General features: G+C 40.7%; 1 protein-coding gene across 2 annotated transcripts in view; it reads left to right on the forward strand.

The window, feature by feature from the left end:
• SPO11 (SPO11, initiator of meiotic double stranded breaks) overlaps positions 1-13,281 on the forward strand; it is a 14,684-nt gene extending 1,403 nt beyond the window's left edge. Inside the window, exons 2-13 of one of the 2 annotated variants that reach the window (XM_008054405.2) lie at positions 922-1,035; positions 2,598-2,686; positions 3,086-3,152; positions 3,380-3,488; positions 3,806-3,892; positions 4,387-4,423; positions 4,736-4,845; positions 7,191-7,290; positions 7,587-7,624; positions 8,436-8,512; positions 12,273-12,384; positions 13,032-13,281. In XM_008054405.2, the coding sequence (XP_008052596.1) occupies positions 922-1,035; positions 2,598-2,686; positions 3,086-3,152; positions 3,380-3,488; positions 3,806-3,892; positions 4,387-4,423; positions 4,736-4,845; positions 7,191-7,290; positions 7,587-7,624; positions 8,436-8,512; positions 12,273-12,384; positions 13,032-13,151 (1,060 nt within the window). In that variant the 3' untranslated portion in view covers positions 13,152-13,281. The remainder of the gene's footprint in view (positions 1-921; positions 1,036-2,597; positions 2,687-3,085; positions 3,153-3,379; positions 3,489-3,805; positions 3,893-4,386; positions 4,424-4,735; positions 4,846-7,190; positions 7,291-7,586; positions 7,625-8,435; positions 8,513-12,272; positions 12,385-13,031) is intronic. The other variant, XM_008054406.2, reaches the window with a different exon arrangement.
• Positions 13,282-19,585: the final 6,304 nt, after the last annotated feature.

Here is a 19,585-nt window from a genome sequence, read left to right on the forward strand (position 1 = left end):
CTGCCACCTCGCCAAGGCCGCGGGGCCGGGCGGCAGGGCGCCCCTGGCAGCGGGGGGCTGAGCGTGGGAGGCCCGCGCCCCGAGCGCCCCCCTCAGGCTCAGGCGCCCGAAGCGTCTCCCCGAGAAGGTCTGCATCCTCTCTGGGGGACACCCAGGGCCGACACTGCACCGTCTTTAACTAAGACCGTGTCGGTGGGTTTCTTTGACCTCGAGTTCAGCTGGGTCGAGGTGGGAAGAGGGGGGAGACGCCTGTGGGAACTCTGCGAGGTGCTCGGCTGGCGCCAGGGAGATCCCAGCTCGTCGCTGGGAACTAAAATACAAGCAGAGGAGAGTCTCTGTGGTCGTGGCCTTAATTCTCCCATGGCAGGCTGCAGGGGAAGAGAGCAATAGCAGCGTGCAGGGGGAGAGTGGGAAGACAGGGTGCAGGGAGGGACAGCGATGGCAGGGTGCAGGGGGAGAGAGGGAGGGCAAGGTGCAGGAGCAGAGAAGGACAGCTGGTTGCAGAGGGAGACAGGGATGACAGGATGCAGGGGGAGAGAGTAGAGGGCAGGGCGCAGAGGGAGAGAGTGATGGCAGGGTGCAGGGGGAGAGAGGGTCGTCAGGGTGCAGGGGGAGAGCAATGGCAGGATGCAGGAGAAGAGAAGGATGGCTGGTTGCAGGGGGAGAGAAGGTCGACAGGATGCAGGGAGAGAGAGGGAGGGCAGGGTGCAGAGGGAGAGGAGGGCAGGGCACAGAGGGAGAGAGTGATGGCAGGGTGCAGGGGGAGAGAACAATGGCAGGATGCAGAAGGATAGCCGAGCTGCCAGGGTCTCCTGGTCTTAGGAAACGCCAGAGCAACTCAAGGCGCTTGGCATTGATCTAAGGAATCATGCGTGCTATCAAGTCGGACTTGATTAAAGTTAAGTGTGTTTCTTGTTTCAGTCCTGAGGTTCTCGCCTCCATAGAACATGTCATCCAAGACATCATCACAAGCTTGGCCAGGAACGAAGCACCTGCGTTCACATTGGACGACAGAGCGAGCTGGGGAAATATGAAGTGGGCATCTTGCATGTTTATGCTAAACACACATCTGTGTTATCACTACTCGTGTTTATCTGAGTTCGAGTTCCATCAGATGTCATTCTTTTTATTGCCTTTATGCTGTCAGAAAAAGGATTTAGGAAGTTTATAAATTACAGACCATACAGGAAAGTACGTAAACTAGAAATTAGTGTGAAAGATGAGGCAAAGGAGAAGCAATGCTGGCCATGAAACACAGAGCACCAAAGAGGTCAGAATTCACAGTGCACGTAACAGTCTCATCATCTTGCTAAAAATAGGCAGGAAGTTTGAATCTGAGCTTCCCAACATTAGGAGAGGAGATATGATGGGTGCAATTCTCCCTTATTCAGTACTGCAACAGCAAACCACCTGCTCAGGCAAAGCAGAACCCATCCTGGTACCTGGACAGAAATAAAAATATCCAGAACGTAGAACACGTTTACACAGAGCACATTTACATAGACCACATTAACAGCTCTTTCTCCTGGCAGATCTACCCTGCTAAGACATGTGTCCAAGAAGGGTAAGGCCAGCAAACAGCTTTTTCAAAGTTCTTGAACCCAGTTATATTACTTTTTCCCAGCCTCTCATACTTTTTAAGAGTTATAGAAACCAAATAAATGTGGAGACTCCCTAGTCACTAAGCATTATTTTATGCAAAGTATAATTAATATAAGCTGTATGCTTCTGCATCACAGCTTGCAAGATGGATTTTGTGTAGCTTTGAAGCAGCTGACATCTGACATCTTTGCCTGGTGCCTTCTGCCACCTTTAGGAGAGGCTGGGCAGTTCAATTTTACAACCTAATGTTTTATGTCATGCAGGTAAACCAGAAGTCACATATTTCAAAACTTAATATTAAATTGAGTAAAATTATTAAATGAGTAAATTATTAAAATGAGTAAAATGCTAATAAAAACTTAAATAGGCTGGGCTCGGTGTTTCATGCCTATAATCCTAGCACTTTGGGAGGCTGAGGTGGGAGGATCATTTGAGTTCAGGAACTCAAGATCACCCTGGACAGCATAGTGAGACCTCTCTCTACAAAAAAAAGAATTTTTTTTAATTAGCTGCACATGGTGGTGTGTGCCTGTAGTCCCAGCAACTCAGGAAACTGAGGCAGAAGAATCCCCTGAACCAAGGAGCTCAAGTCTACCATAAGCTGTGATTGTGCCACTGCACTCCAGCTGGTTGACAGAGTGAGACCTTGACTCAAAACAAAACAAACAAAAAAAAATTGTGAAATATTTGAAAACATTTTACACACACAAAATATCCAGGAAAGAAGCACACTCACATACATGCTCACCCTAATCAAAGGTATTGACTCACTTATTAGTGCTTTATGTTAGTGCCTCTGTATGTCATAAACCTAATTACTTAGTTGCCACCTGGAATGACCTAGGCTTGCAAACCAGGTAATCCTGAAGCTTCAGTGCTCACATTGAGAAGTATAGGGTTTAAAAGCAGTGCAGAAGAGGACATGAAGTGCATATCGTTTGGTGTTCAGAAGTTGTCTTTTTCACTTTATTCCTTTGCTTTAAACAAAATAACAGGTTTGAAGATTCTGTGGGTCTTCAGATGGTATCTCACTGTACCACAAGAAAAATCAAAAGTGATTCACCAAAATCAGTTAAAAAATTTGGTAAATTAATCTTTCTTAGTTTTCAGTAATAATAAGTCAATGTGGTTATTGTCTAGATATTTTTTGTTCCCATTTAAATAATTGCACTTGCTCTTTAATAGACCACCCTGTACTTGAAAGTGATTCCTAGAAATTTTAATAACCATGGTAGATAATCATTTAAACATGTATTTTTCAAGGTACATGACTTGGAAAATTATCTTCTCAGTGTTGCTGTTCACAGAGTAACTAATTTTATCTGATTCTTCAAGCAATTATTCTGTACTTAATCCTTCTATTTTGGAAGATAGTTTGTAAATGTTATGGAAAGGAACTGACAGGAAGTTAAAATCCTTGATAACAGTATCTTTTGAATTAGATAAGTGACAAATAACTTGTTAATTGCATCTTGTTTTCCAGCGCTAATTCTTAAAATACTGTCCATGATTTATAAATTAGTACAAAGCAACACTTATGCAACCAAGAGGTAAATATGTTGTTTTAATAAATTACTCTTTAAAATGTAATGTGAGATTTAGTTGGATTGACTTTTATTACATGCTTTGAAAAGTTATGTAAGACTAAATTATGGCTAATAAATTGTTTTCTTTATATGTTGTGTTTTCATTCAGTTAAAGTTTTCTTCAAATACTCCAATACTTACCATATTTAAAGAGAATATTGTTAATTAAAATATGTATTTTAAATTTCCAGAGACATATATTACACTGACAGCCAACTCTTTGGTAACCAGACTGTTGTGGACAATATTATTAATGACATTTCTTGTATGTTAAAAGTACCAAGGAGGAGTCTACACATAGTAAGTAGTACTTAATACAAAACATTTTATTTTAAAACAAATGTTTGTATAAAATAAACGCAATGTTTGCCTTCTTTGACATTCTTTGATGCTATATTTTTCTCACTAGAAACTTAATTTGTTTTCAGTATATTTCTTTGGATGAGTGGAGACCAAAAATTTTTATTTCTATATACAACCCTTACATGTTTTTTCCTTCATCTCAAATTCCAATCTGAGCTTAAATACAAATAATTTAGCAGATGGACATGAAGAACAACTTAGCAGCATAGAACCTATTAGTGAAACAGGTGCAAATGTGTCTATTATTTTTCCAGTTATCTACATCCAAAGGGTTAGTTGCTGGCAATTTAAGATACACCGAGGAGGATGGCACCAGAGTGAACTGTACCTGCGGGGTCACAGTAAGCATTGGGCACGTGCTCACAGGCTTCACGCTTTTGGCCTCTTCGATTTTGAAATGTATTTTATTTCTTGCTTAGTTTATGCAATTCAGAGCTTAAGATTTTAAAATAAAACTGAACGATGTACTCTAATTGCCAAAGGTCATATTGAAACAAATATTTTGTATATAATCCTTTAAAAAATGTTCTGTTATCTCCCAGTAGAGTGTAGCTTGACCACTTTAGCATGGCTACTTAGTAACCTCTATAGGCATTTCTGGTTCTGCAAGTAATAGGTTTCATGCTAAGCCATCTGGGACACTCACTGTGCGTCATGTGTCTATTTTCTTATGGAGGTAAACCTGTTTCCTAGTATTACTAAGGAATAAGTTTCTGATCACTACTATAGTCAAAGAAAAATGAAAACAGGTTTTTTGTGATACGTTATAAAATGTGGTTATTTATACTTGCTTTTTATTTCAGATAAAAACTGTCTCTCTTTTTTTCCAACTTAGGCCATTGCTGTGCCATCTAATATTCAAGGAATTCGAAGTATCCTTTAAGTGGGAAAACTAAATGCTTGGAATGTTCATTCATTTATTCCTTTGATAAAACGTACAAGGAGCAAGTTAGGCCCAGTAGCAGTCAAGTTGAACACTCATGGTTCCTTCTTTAGGACTCTTAGGAGCTCACCATCTAGTGAGAGGGACCACTGTCTGAACATATGGATAGATATTTACTTCTATATTTGAAGATAAAAATGAAAATATTATGTTTATAGTTGCGTTTGAATTGACACCATGATTTAGTTGGTGATTAAACTGAAATACTCTTGCCTTCAATTTATTAGCCTTAACTTCACAGATTTAATTACAGATGCTAAATTTCTATTAATCATAGAAAAAGATGCGACATTTCAGCGACTCCTAGATGATAACTTTTGCAACAAAATGTCTCCGTGTATCATGGTGACGGTATATTATCTACCTTTTCACTACAATTCCAAGACTAACATATACTACCATGGTGATTACTAAGAGGATTTAGCATATTGTCTATATACAACATTCTGTTTTCAATATAATATATCATATGGAGATATAGAACAGGAATTTCCAAAGTGTTTATTAAACATCCTCAAATCTCGCCATCACCTCAAGTTCCTTTTTTCTTTCTTTTCTTTTTTTAATAGCGATAGGGTCTTGTTATATCACTCAGGCTGGAGTGCAGTGGCGTTATCATAGCTCACTGTAACTTTGACAAGTTCATATTTCTAAAACCACACTCAAGCCGGGCTTGGTGGCTCAGCCTGTAACCCCGTGCTTTGGGAGGCTGAGGTGAGTGGATTGCGTGAGCCCACAGGTTTGAGACCCGCCTAGGCAACTTGGCAAGACCTCCCATCTTTACAATAAGTCAAAAACTAGCCAGGTGTGGTAGCGCGCGCCTGTAGTTCCAGCTACTCGGAAGGCTGAGGCGGAAGGATCGCCGGGAGCGGTCACTGCACTCCAGTCTGGGTGACAGAGTGAGACTCCAACTCAAAAAACAAAAACAACAACAAAAAAATAAAACCACGCTCAAATTCTTTCTTCTCTGAAGTTTCATGTGTTCCTGTCAATTGTCCTGTAGCTATCAATGGTGACACTGCAGTAAGTCCCCACATCAGAGTCGGTTTGACTCACTCCTCCCATTTCTCTGTCACCAAGTCCTTCTGAATTACTCCCAGAATATCCTTCTTTCAACCCTTTCCCGATTATTTCACAACAAGCACCTGAGGCCTCCAGGCAGGCCCTGCTCCAGCCACTCTCACCCACCTTGTTGATGCGCTGGGGCTTCCTCTCCTCACCCGCATAAAAACATTTGTTTGTGCCTGGTATTTCTGCCCTAGATCTGGATGTCTCCCTGGGACTGGCCGTGCCTTCCAAGACCCAGGGTACTTCCTCCTCAGGGCAGCTCCCCACAGCTCCCACAAACACATCCCCCATTGACATCCCTAAAGAGAGGCTGGGAGCTAAGGGCCACTTTCACCAGATGTCCTTTGGTGCCATTTGACTCCTCTATCACGTTCGCGTGTTAACATTTCCCAAAGGAAAATTCATGACTGTTCACTAAGTACTTTCAATGGGCCAGGAACCCTCCTCAGCACTCTACAAAAGAAGAGTTCCCTTTCATTGCCACTTACCACATATCAGCTTGTGAAGATATGGCAGCCTTGTGAGGTGTAAGCACTAGCATGTCCCTAATTCTTACACGGCAGCCTTGTGAGGTGTAAGCACTAGCATGTCCCTAATTCTACCATGGGGTCTCAGGATGCAGAAAGGTATACCACAATCCTGTGGCTAAAAGCCAGACCTGGATACAGGGAACTGAGCTCCATGTTGCTATACTGTCCTAACTCCATGCAACAGGCACATCTTCCTGATTCTGTAGATAAAACTGTAGCCTGAGGAGGCTAAGGCGCGCGCCCAATGTCACACCACTAATGACGTCATACCACTAGTGACCAGCAGAGGGAATTCAGACTAGGGTTATCCTGCTCCAAGCCCATCTATCTGATCCTTCTGTGGACTCTGCTGTCTGCCTCTGCTTCATGCTTCAGTAGCTTCTCTGCTTTTCTCTCTTAATATTATTGTAACGCTCTTCAGGTTACTTTTCTACATAAATAGTGCTTTAATGACTTCTTAATATTATTCCACAGTTTAAGTTAGGTACTCTTCTAAGTGCTTTAGGATTATAAAATCATTTAATTCCTATAATAACTTCATACAGGTTACAGAGTTCTAGATCACAGAGTGGTTGTATTACTCAAATTCTTGCTGCTAAGAAGTGACAGAGTCAAGATGCCAGCCCAGGCGGTCTGGCACCATAGCTGGTGTACTTTCCCACTGTGCCATGCTGCCTTGCCACGTCCCTGTTGTTAGATATTTGGGCTATTTATATTTGTTCTTGCCATTTGAAATAACACTGCAGTGAGCAGCTTTAAGAATGTAGGATTTTTATTACTTCTGTTTTTGCTGAAATATTTCCTTAGGGTCATTTCCTAGGTCTGGGGTAACTCCTGGTCCTTCACCCTGTTGCATATGTTGTACGTTTTTTCACAGTTGACACCACTTACTCGGCCCCTGAAATTCACAGTAGGGGGATATAACTTTCTGTGTGTGCGGTGACTTGGATATGAACCGAGGTTGCTGTGGCCAGCAGTGCAGAGTGCTAACCGTTATGATAACGGCTGTAACTTTTAAATGACTCAAATAAATAAATGTGTGTTGGCATCACTTCATTCTACTGGAATCAAAATGCCTAATTTTCATCTTGCTTTTAGGGAAAGGGAGTTCCTGATCTGAACACAAGGCTTTTAGTCAAGAAGCTGTGGGATACGTTCCATATTCCCATTTTCACTCTTGTAGATGCTGATCCACATGGTAATTCCTCGCTGGACTACTTAGAACTACAGCCATAACTAAATCATACTTGAAGTTGTGGTTTCAACTCTCAGGACACTTTTCCAAAACATTTTAAACATAATTAGATTAAAATTAGGCCTATAATCACTTGAGGCAATTTATTATTTTTGTCATGTTAAACTGAGAACCATGAATTTTTTACTGTATGTCCACATAATGAAAATTGCAGATGTTAGATAGAATTTGAGAGTGCAAGTTGTCTAACCTGTAATATACAAGAAGATTAATTTTATCCTTAACTTTCTTTTTAACAGGCATAGAAATAATGTGCATCTATAAGTATGGCTCTATGGTAAGTATAGAAAGGTAGTTTTCCTCTCTGTACCCTGTAGATATTTAGATATTAGATATTTGTCTCAACAGTTCTGCATTTACCAACCCACCCACAGTAGGCTGAGAGTGCCCAGTAGGCTGAGAGTGTACCTGAGGGCCTCATGTCCTACACCAGGAGCAATCTGCATTTTGGCAGCCGTGATTCCAGTTTCCAGCGCAACCAATGCAACCACAGATGACAGAAGGGATTAGCTGTGGGCAAGAGGCATTATTATCCTGCGGAAGTAACTGTGGGGCCCAGCGTAACAGCACTGTCTGATCAACAAATAGATTCTAATTATTACACATAGCCTTGAAGTCTGACTTGCTAATCTTTTTTTCTCCACCATAAGGAGAAATGGAAACATCAAATTTCACGGCTAGAGTCTGCAATGTCCACATCAGTGGTTCTCACAGTGTGGCCCTGGGCCTCGACATTGCCTGGAACCTGTTAGAAATGCAAATCTCAGTCCCCACCCAACCTACTGAGCCAGACTCTCCAGGGCTGGGTCCCTCGGAGTGATCCCCAGCATGGTAGTTTAGAGCAAATAGAAAGGATGTTGGAGCAGGTTGTAAGACACGGACTCACAGATAATAAGTGCAGACCAGAGAGGTTCACTGAAAGCCCAGTTTAGCATGGTTCCCAATGATTTTCTGACTTCTGTGGGCTCTGGGCATGTGAAGTAGTTTTAGTACTTGTCCTTAATAAGTAAAAACTGTGACTGCAAAAACAAGTATGCTAGTTTCCTGCAATTTAGCCTCACCTAATATACTTTTGTTCTTTATTTTAGTCTATGTCTTTTGACGCTCATAATCTCACAGTTCCAGCTATTAGATGGCTTGGTCTCCTCCCTTCTGATCTTAAAAGGTTAGATGGTGTAGCAAAAATAGGGTATTTAAAATGATGGTTCATTGTCATGTGTAACAATCAGCCTAAAAAGTCAATACGAGAGAAAACTCTTAATGGTTTACTTATATTGTCCACTATGACTCAGGATTATGAATGCTTCTGTTTCCACTGCTAAAATACTTACATGAATTTGTCTAATTGTACTTCCAGCTAGCTAAAAATGTTTTTGTTCTACTCTTATGGTTAAAACACTTAATAGGATGGGGAAGCAGGATTGGCAGTAGTGGGAATCTGCCTGGGGAAGGGGGGCACACCTCATCAACAAGGGTACCTGCATAATGAACATTTGTATACCTAACCCTGAAATGTACCCCACATCTTTAAAATTAAAAAAAAATTTTATAAATTTTTATACTCAAAAGTATAATACATTGAATTTAATTAAACCGTAATCACTGACATCATTTGCCATAATGAGGGGAGACCCCCAAAAACCTGGAATTTATTTATAAAAAATTATGTAGTCTTACATGTTTAAACTTCAGTCATCTTCAAAGAATTCTCCATTTGATGCAATACACCTATCGAGATGCTTTTTCCACTGTTCAAAAGGTTTCGAACTCGTCAATTTTGGTGCCTTTTAGCGCTTCTGCTATTTTTTGTTTCACCTCTTTCACATTGGGAAAACATTTCCCTTTGAAGACATTTTTCAATTAGGGAAGCAAACAAACAAAAAGGCACTGAGGCAAGATCCTGTGAATAGGGAGGGTGGGGCATGGGGTTCATGTCGTTTTTTTGGTCAAAACTGCTGAACTCTCAACATGGTGTGGTAAGGTGCTCTCATAAATCACCCATCATAGAACAGGCAAATGCACTGAAAGAACCACCCCCCCAAAAAAAATTCACTGAAGTCGAACGCAGCCTCTCACAACAACACTAGCTCCTAGAACACTTACCTAGCATGGGAAGCCAGTATTACAAGCCCACCCTCCAAAAGATAATTCTGGGTTTTTTTCTGGACTTCCCTCGTAGATGTCAAATTTTAATTTCTGGCCAGGTGCAGTGGCTCACACCTGTAATCACAGTTCTCTGGGAGGCCAAGGCAGGAGGACTGCTTGAGCTCAAGAGTTTGAGACTAGCCTAGGCAAGACAGTGAGCCCTCATCTCTATACAAAATCAAAAAATTAGCTGGGTGTGGTGGTGTGCACCTATTGGGAGACTGAGGTGGAAGGATCACCTGAACCCAGGAGGTTGAGACTATGCTGAGCCATGATTGTACCACTGTACTCCAGCCCAGGTGACAGTGACTCAGACTAAAAAAAAAAAAAAAAAAGAATTCAAAAGAAAAATCTCATTTTCAGATTCTTAAAGTTTGGGAACTTCAAGTTTGGCAAGTTTGTTATGTATCTTCATTATAGAAAAACATACCATTAAAGTGACAAGATAGAAATCACCTACAGATGAACACCTTTACTTTCGTAAAATTTTTTTTGTGCATAGCCATAACTTTTCACAAAAATGGGATCATACTTTAATGCTATTTTGTAACCTGTTTTTTTTACACAACACAATGTGATCACTTTTCCATGTCAATAAATATGTTTTTCATTTTAATATCTTTTGTTCCTGAGTTCTGATTCTGGATGTGCCAGTGTTTATTCAGCCAATGTCTCAGAGCCGGACATTTAGGGGGTTTCCAGGTCTCTGTTCTGATAGATAGTGCTTGACCCACTTGTAACTAAATCTCTACCCACAACTTCAATTAGTCCCTTAGGCTAAATTCCGGAAGAATTGGTGGGTCAAAGAGTGTACACATCTTAAGGCTTTGACTGCCCTCTGGATAGGTTAATTATTTTCCTTTCCCTGGAGAGTAAGAGTTCACCTGTCCCTCAGCTTAGGACATCAAGACTTTTTTTCATTTCTGTTAATGTGATACTTTAAAGTGTTTTCTTATTGCTTTAATTGACTACTAAGAATGAATTTAATTGACTACTAAGAATGAATTTCTTTAAGCAGAAGCAATCGATAGCAGGAGTTGTTTCCTAAATACGAAATGTGAACAGAGATGGGGTGATCATCCACCTCTTACAAAACAAGGGTGCAAGTGGAAACATTTCATTTTTGATTTTTGAATATTGACACTGGTGAATTAAAGTGTTTAGTATGTCAAGGACAAAATCCCTTGGAGACCAATCTTTTTGTATGAGGACCTTTTTTTTTTTTTTTGAGTTGGAGTCTCACTCCTTCATTTAAGCTGGTGTGCAGTGTCACGCACGCTCACAACCACCCCAGCATCAAACTTCTGGGATCCAGCGATCCTTCTGCCTCAGCCTTCCGAGTACTGGAACTACAGATGTGTGCTACCGCACTTGGCTATTTTTTATTTTTTATTGTAGAGACGAGGGCTCGCCAAGTTGCCTGGGCTGGTCTTGAACCCACAGACTCAGGCAGTTCACTCGCCTCAGCCTCCCAAAGTGCTGGAATTACAGACTAAGCCACCGAGCCCAGCCGACCTTTTTAAAAAATGTATTTCATCTTTTCTATAGCTTTCAATTTTTAAAATTTCTATATTAGTTATTTTATTTATTTATTTTTTAATCGGAGTCTCACTCTGTCACCCAGGCTGGAGTGCAGTGGCATGCTCACGGCAAACGAAGCCTTGACCGGCTGGGCTCAGGAGATCCTTCCACCTCAGCCTTCTAAGTAGCTGGAACTATAGGTGCATGCCACCATGCCCGGATAATTTTTTAAAATTTATTTATTGTAGAGATGAGGTCTCACCAAACTGTCCAGGCTGATCTCGAATCCATGGGCTCAGGCAATCCTCTCACCTCGGCCTCCCAAATTTCTGGGATTATATGCCTGAGCCACCACGCCAGGCCTGAGGACCATTTTTAACAGAAATTCAGGACAAATTATCTGAGGGCTGAGATCACTGTGTCCTATAAATTCTATCAGTACCCTTGAAAGCCACTCCAGATGAAGATGGGATCAAAGGAAACACAGTCCTGTAGCTACACAAGCCTGGTTTCGAGGGAAATCCTTAGGCCTCCCTTTCAGTCAAACTGTCACCCATCCAAGAGCTGCCAATGGCAAATGGTCACAATTACGGGAACATTGAAAAAGACTTTTGAAATTGGAGCTCTCCTGGAAAATGTAGGATGTGCAATTTCACAAAGTAGACCATACATTTGGGACCTCGTGTTCTGTTTTAAAATACCTGCCATGATTAAGTTACATTCTAGGTGTTTCAAATTAAAAACTAGATAGGTGAGTGTGCGTGCATGTGTGTCTGTGCATGTGTAAAGTGATAGACTAACTTCCATAACCCAGAATCTTCCATGAATTATGAAGAATTAAGTCCTCTGTGGACCCTCATGTCACTTAGTGACCTTCAGCCGCTGGCCATGCATGTGGGAGCTCATTGCCTGGATGGGGAACTCTGAGAAGCTTAGTAGCATGTCACCAAGAAGACTGGTGTTCACAGACATGTCAGTGCTGTTGGCATTTGTTTAATAACCAGCGTCTGTCTTCCTGTCATCATCTCATGAGTGTAGCATGAAGGAAAACAAAAACTTATTTACTGAGAAACACAAACTTTCACTGTGAACTTGAAAACTTGCTGGGCTGGGACATAACAGAGCCCTCAAATCTTGGATGTGAGAGGCAGATCTGAACTCATTCTCTTATCTGTTATTTCTGAGTTTCTTGAAATAGGATAACAAATATATTTGGCAAAATCAGTGTTTTACTGATTTTTTACATCTACTTTTTCTAGGTTAAATATACCTAAAGATAGTTTGATTCCACTGACAAGACGGGACCAAACGAAACTTGACAGCATCCTGAAAAGACCTTATGTTACCTGCCAACCATACTGGAGAAAAGAAGTATGTTTCTTTAAAAACTCAAGTGTTGTATGTTTAACTGTTAGTGGTGACTATTCACATAGTATTTTGAAAATAATCCCTCTTGAAATGTTATGTGACAAACAACTAATGTCAGTGTTGTTTGGCAGTAAGTAGTTGGTGGCATGGAACCATATGGACCTAATAGACGAGCTCAGCTGAACAGAATTGGCCCGTTTGTATTCGTATCATAGTTAGAGACCCATTGTGAGTGGTAGCATCATGTTGTATGGGTAAGCAGAAGAAGAAACCCTCTAAAGACCTCAGACCATTCCTAGTTACTGAAGGCATCCACACTGGGTGTTCTCACGACTGACATTTTTAGCTGTAGCAGTGGAATCAAACTATCTTTAGGAATATTTAGTGTTGTCAGTGGAATCAAACTATCTTTAGGAATATTTAACCTGGAAAAAGTAGATTTTAAAAATCAGTAAAAAATTGTTCCAACAACTTGAATGTCATGTTTTGCCAAATATATTTATTGTCTATCAGCTCTAAAATCTTCTGGCTGACCCTCAAGACCATTGCTTGTGGTTTTGGAGAATAAAACAGTTCTAGATTTACGTGTGTTGAATTGACACATCCACAGCAAAGAACTCTGGTATGACTACATGTGCTTTTATTGACAGATGGAAATAATGGCAGACTCTAAAATGAAGGCAGAAATTCAAGCTTTGACCTTCCTATCATCAGATTATCTTTCCAGAGTGTACTTACCTAACAAATTAAAATTTGGAGGATGGATATAAAAATAAATCAGAAGAACTTGTGACTGTCAGGGGCTTTTTGTTTCATTTTAGTTGGTAAATATTATTGTGGAAAAAAACATATATTTTTAATTCTGTAAAGGTAAAATAAAATAATTTTCCATTAATTATATTTTTGTCAAAACAAATTCTATACTCAATTTTTTTATTCTAGAAGACTTTTTCTATCCTCTGTAGAGACTGGTTTCTAGCCTATGTTCTAAAGCGAATTCTAAAAGAATATATGTTATTTTGACTTTTAAATTGTATTTGATAATATCTTATACATGTCATCAAAGCCTACAAAAATATTTTATTTACCTTCTACAGAATAACTAGTGTTAAGGCATAAAATATTTTAATCTTAACAAAAAAGAATAATAGTGTCCAATAGTTCCCTCTTACATTTTCCTTTGCTTTCTTAGTGTAGGGGTCTTACTCCATTATTTATTTGTTAAATTAGTAAAATGTATTATGAATAAATATTTGGGTTGATGTAGCCTTTCGAGTTTTGCTTTATTTTGTATTGAACATACTTTTTATTGATAATATTCATTTGAGAAGTTTCTTTAAGATCTTGAATTCCTGTCCAGTTTAGATCTATAGAACAAAGCACTTCAGTTCTGAGGTTTACTACTTTAACCGTGAAGATGTGATCTTTCCCCTCATAAACCTGTCTTAATTTTGCCAGAGATGAGTTCTATGATTTTATTCTGTACTTTGAGTAAACTTTTAGCTGCACTGAAAGTTTGTTGTAATTGAAAGAAAGAATATGAATTTATAGAAGTACAGAAATGTCAGGTTAGTTTTATAAAGATAAATAGTAATAATAATAATAGATACCATTTCTGAGAATTGACATGTGCCAATTATTACTCATACAGTATCTCGTTTCACTCTCCCAAGAACCTTGTGATTACTTAGTAATTACATCATAGTTTACAGGTGTGACCAGAGAGGATGTTATTTGTCCAAAGACAAAATAATATAGGGGACAATAATACTATGTATCTTAAAAATATGCAAGTCCCAGTGCAAAATGAAATGTGGGACCCCTTGTTATAAAGAATCTCTAGACGACAGCAACAGGAAATGAAACCAAGCATGGGCCCTTCTTAGCCTGGGGTCCTGGGTGACTGCACAGGGTGTATAGCCATGAGGCTGGCTCTGTCCAAGAAATTGTAGTAGGATTAAGTAAGGTAATATAATTACAAAAGAAAATACTTACATAGCACTTATGATGTGCTAGGTACTTTTCTAGGTGCTTCGCAAACAATAGCTCATTTCATCTTCACAGAAACCCTACGAGCTAGGTACTTTTAAAAAATTATTCCCATTTTATAGATGAGAAAACAAAAGTACAGAGAAGTAAGTAACTTTCCCAAGGTAACATAAATAGTAAACAATGGAGGCAGACTTAAACCCGGAGTCTGGGTAGCACTGCATGGGGACATGGAAAGTGCTTCACATGTAATCTATGTGCACATGGCTGAGAAAAGCCTGTGAGTCTTATGATTGGCTAGTGTAATGTCAAGATCCCTCTGATGCCATACCTGCGGTATTAACAAGTATGCCATATTTCCTGGTCACACAGGACCCAAATATTTCATTTTGAAAACATTCTGGTATGCTGTTAATGTGACTTACTTGTGAGACTACCAAAAATTCTGAAAATATTTTTATAAATCACACAAGTTTTTGTATGAATTTATTCCATTTTTACTCCCTTAGCATTTAATAATGTTACTGAACTATGACAAGTTTTGTAAAGGAGGAAATTACTAACTTAAAAGTATGTTTAGTCTATAACACATGGGGGATTAGATAAACTATCAAATGTGAGAGGACAACAAATCTACAATTGGCATCCTAATGTAAAAACAAATTTGAAAAAGCTTTGCAGACATAGCCAGCTGTGATAATTAAGTCATCTCAAGCTTATTATTGGAAATCTACTTAGTTTCAATCTTTTGAGAAATGAAAACGGAAGGAGAGAAACATACACTACAGTTTGACTTTACTACCCCTCTTTCGTAGATGCAGATGAAAAATTAATGCTAGTAGCTATTTGAGAACCATCTAGAACTTGAATTCATGAGATTTGCTTCTAAAAAGGATTACTGGCCAGGTGCAGTGGCTCAACCTGTAATCCCAGCAACTTGGGAGGCCAAGGCGAGAGGATTGCCTGAGCCCAGAAGTACAAGACCAGCCTGGGCAACTTGGTGAGACTTTGTCTCTACAATAAATCTCAAAAACTAGCCAAGTGTGGTGGCATGCGTCTGTACTTCCAACTACCTGAAAGGCTGGAAGGATCACCTAAGGCCAGCAGGTCCAGGCTGTGGTGGCTGTGAGCATGCCACTGCACTACAGCCTGGGTGATAAGAGTGAGACTCCAACTCAAAAGAAAAAAAAAGGATTACTGGAAAATACAAAGCTATTTAAAATTGTGACTGATGGCAGTCATCAATCTCCCATCGTTTACTGCATCTAATTTGAATATTTCCATACTTTTAATGACAAAAGAACATTAAATTGGAATCTGTTCATAATTAAAGTGAATAAAGCTCTTCCCATCTTGAAAGATGGGGGGTGAAAAAGCTGAGTGGTCAGATACTAAGGACAAGAAACCTGAAGCCAAGAAAGCTGTTGCTGATGGCAAGGTGAAAAGGGTTAACCTAAATGCAAAAAGGCCCAAGAGGGCGAAGCCCTGCTGCTGCAGAATCCTGTCTTTGTAAGAAGAATTGGAAGGTATTCCCGATATACCATGTGTTCCAGAAAGGCCATGTACTAGAGGAAGTACTCAGCAGCTAAACCCAAGGTTGAAAGAAAAAAGAGAAGGTTCTTACAGCCATTAAAAAACCAACTGGAAGCCAGGCTCAGTGGCTCAGCCCGTAATCCCGCACTTTGGGAGGCTGAGGTGAGTAGATTGCCTGAGCCTGCAGGTTTGAGACCCGCCTGGGCAACTTGGTGAGACCTCATCTCTACAATAAATCAAAAATTAGCTGGGCGTGGTAGCACGCGCCTGTAGTTCCAGCTACTTGGAAGGCTGAGGCGGAAGGATCGCCAGAGCCATGCAGGTCGAGGCTGCGGTGGCCGGGAGCGGCCACTGCACTCCAGTCTGGACAACGGAGTGAGACTCCGACTCAAAAAAAACCCCAAAAACCAACTGGAGGCCAGGCGTGGTGGCTCAAGCCTATAATACCAGCAAAAGGATTGCCTGAGCCCGCAGGTTCAAGACCAGCCTGGGCAAAGTGGTGAGACCTCTTCTCTACAATAAATCAAAAAATTGACTGGGCATGATAGTGCATGCCTGTACTTCCCGCTACTTGGAAGGCTGAATCGGAAGGATTGCCTGAGCCCAGCAGGTTGAGGCTGGGGTGGCCGGGAGCATGCCACTGCACTCCAGCCTGGGAGACAAAGTGAGGCTCCAATTCAAAAAAATAAAAATAAAAAATCAGTTGGTGATAACTAGAACCGTGGTACCCAGGTGGTTAAATGTTGCAAACTGCCAACATATCAGCCTACTGAAGATGTGTCTCAAAGGCTTTTGAGGCACGGCAAAAAAACTCTCCTATCAGCATGTGAGAAAACTGCGAGCTGGCATCACTCCGAAGATCATCCTGACATCCTGACTGGGCACCACAGAGGCAAGAGGGTAGTTTTCCTGAAGCAGCCGGGCAGTGCTTGTGATTTGTGACTGGACCTCTGGTCCTCAATTCAGTTCCTCTGCAAAGAACATGCCAGACATCTGTCATCACCACCTCCACAAAAATTGATTGCAACAGTGTGAAAATCCCAAAACACCTTGCTGATACTGACTTCAAGAAAAGTCTGTGGAAGCCCAGATACCAGAACAGGAAGATCTTTGACAGGAAGAAAGAGAAATACGAGCAGCACAAGGTTGATCAGAAAACTGTGGACTCCCAAATGTCTCCAAGAATCAGCTGTTCCTCAGCTCCAGGGCTACCTGTGGTCTGTGTTGGCCCTTATGAATGGAGTTTATCCTCACAAATGGGTGTTCGAAATTTCTTAAAAAGCACCTACATTTGATAACTGTCATGAGGAAAAAAGGATTACTAGAAAATACAAAGCTATTTAAAATGGCGACTGATTTACTGTCTTAAATAAATGATACATTGATTCATGTTGAAAATAAATAATAAATAAAATGAATAAAAAGGTAGTACAACAAAAAGGTTTTCAGACTTTTTCCTTAAGACTCTTAATGAACTTTATACAATAAAAGCTGCTTGTACTACTCCCAGTTTTGTAGGAAATTTAATTATTGTTATTGGTGATATTAAGTGATTTCAGAAGTCATGATTTCTTGCGGGGAAAAAATAGTATACTTTCTAAAAAAAAAAATAGTCAAAACCCTCCAGGATTTCCTTTTAATTTCCTTACTAGGGTGATCCTTCTGCCTCAGCCTTCCAAGCAACCAGAACTACAGGTGTGTGCTACCACACCCAGTCCATTTTTTGATTTATTATGAAGACGAGGTCTTACCACATTGCTCAGGCTAGTCTCGAAGCCATGGGCTCAGGCAATTCACTCGCCTCGGCCTCCCAAAGTGCTGGGATTACAGGCTGAGCCATCGAGCACGGTCATACAGTATTTTCAATGGCATGTTTTTGTGATAAAATGTTGAGAAACATTGGTGTTTTTTGCTAAATGAACTTCTGTTCACCATTAAAGACATCGATCGCCAGAAAACCATCCTGCAAAGCAAGCCACCATCGCCCTCTGTCGGCAGCAGCTCATCGTTCTGACAAATCCTTCCACCAGCTGGAGTGAATTCTTTTTCTGAGTTGGAATCTCACTCTATCGCCCAGGCTGGAGTGCCAGTGTCGACCTACTGGGCTCCTGCAATCCTTCTGCCTCAGCCTTCCAAGTAGCCGCTAATATTTTTGATTTATTATAAAGGCGCACGCTACCGCGCCTGACTAATATTTTGATTTATTACAAAGACAAAGGCTCACCATGTTGCCCAGGCTGGTCTAGAACCCGCCGGCTCAGGCAATCCTCTTACCTCAGCCTCCCAAAGCGCTGGAATAACAGGCCTGAGTAACCACGCCTGGCCAAACATTTCTTTAAAGTATTTTCTTTTTCTTTTTTTCTTGAGTTGGATTTTCACTCTGTCACCCAGACTGGAGTGCAGTGGCCGCTCCCGGCCACCACAGCCTCGACCTGCTGGGCTCCAGTGATCCTTCCGCCTCAGCCTTCCAAGTAGCCAGAATTACAGGCATGCGCTACCATGCCCTGCTGATTTTTTGATTTATTGTAGAGATGAGGTCTCGCTGCCCAGGCAGGTCTCGAACCCGCGGGCTCAGGCAATCCACTCACCTCAGCCTCCCAAAGGCTGAGCCACCGAGCCCGGCTTAAAGTATTTTCAAAGTCATTTTTGTAAGGAGTGGAGTGGAAGAGTCATCAACACAACAGAAGCGTCCGGGAGAACCGTGAGGGGCTCTTCGTGACCCTGCTTGCTCAGCTTCTGTGGCTACCTTGACTCCCTGGAAAGCTACACTTAGATGAGCTGCTTTGCAAGCAAGCCACTCCCACAACTTGAAGCCAACATGTTAGAAGTCTTTCATTAAAATTCATTGAAATTCAGAAGTCTTTTATTAAAGATCATTTCAACTGAAAAGTAATTAATACTAAAGCTATCAGTATGTCCAGTTTCTAGTCACTTAGAAATAGAATATAAACTGTCATCATCCATAAATATCCCCTGAGTAAAAATGGCAGAAAAGTTTACCAGTCTGAATGACAGCCACTACTAAAATTGAATTTTAATTATTTTCTATTGTTTATTTTTCACCTAGAATAATACCCATGGATATAGATTTGACTGACCTTTCTCCTTGTTTCTCGGGACAAGTGAGTCGCCACAGTCTGCCATCTGTGGGGGTGTGCAGTCAGACTTGGGGCAGGCTGCTTGTGTTCCAATTCCACCTCTGCTCATCACTTCTGGCTGAGACAAGTTATAACCTGATCTCAGTTTCATCAGCCATAAAATGGGGTTAACAGCAATCATAATCATGACCTGATAGAGTTCTTGTGAAGATTAAGTGGGATTATTCATGTAAAGAGTGTGTTTGAGAAATACACTTTAAAGAGAGTCAAGGAATATTGGCTCTTATTTGGGTGAGCACACTTGCTGGGATCCCACTGATGATATATGGGTCTGACAATTAAGTTCACAAACATCCTAGAAAAAGTGCTACATACCTCATTACCGAATATCACTATAGTCACTTTTAAAGTACTTCCCTTGGGAAGCTGTACCAATGCCAGTGCCTAGTCCACCCATCAAAGCAATTTTGGAATTCTTTTTCTGGAATGGCCATCAGAGCTGTTGTCATATTACCCTTGATGTCCTGAATGTCATAAAAATGATTCCTTTCAATATTTCCTTTATCTTTGGGTAAAGAAAAAAG

Source organism: Carlito syrichta, unplaced genomic scaffold (genome assembly GCF_000164805.1).
Source record: "Carlito syrichta isolate Samal-C Ts95f unplaced genomic scaffold, Tarsius_syrichta-2.0.1 Scaffold290134, whole genome shotgun sequence".
Classification (NCBI taxonomy): domain Eukaryota; kingdom Metazoa; phylum Chordata; class Mammalia; order Primates; family Tarsiidae; genus Carlito; species Carlito syrichta.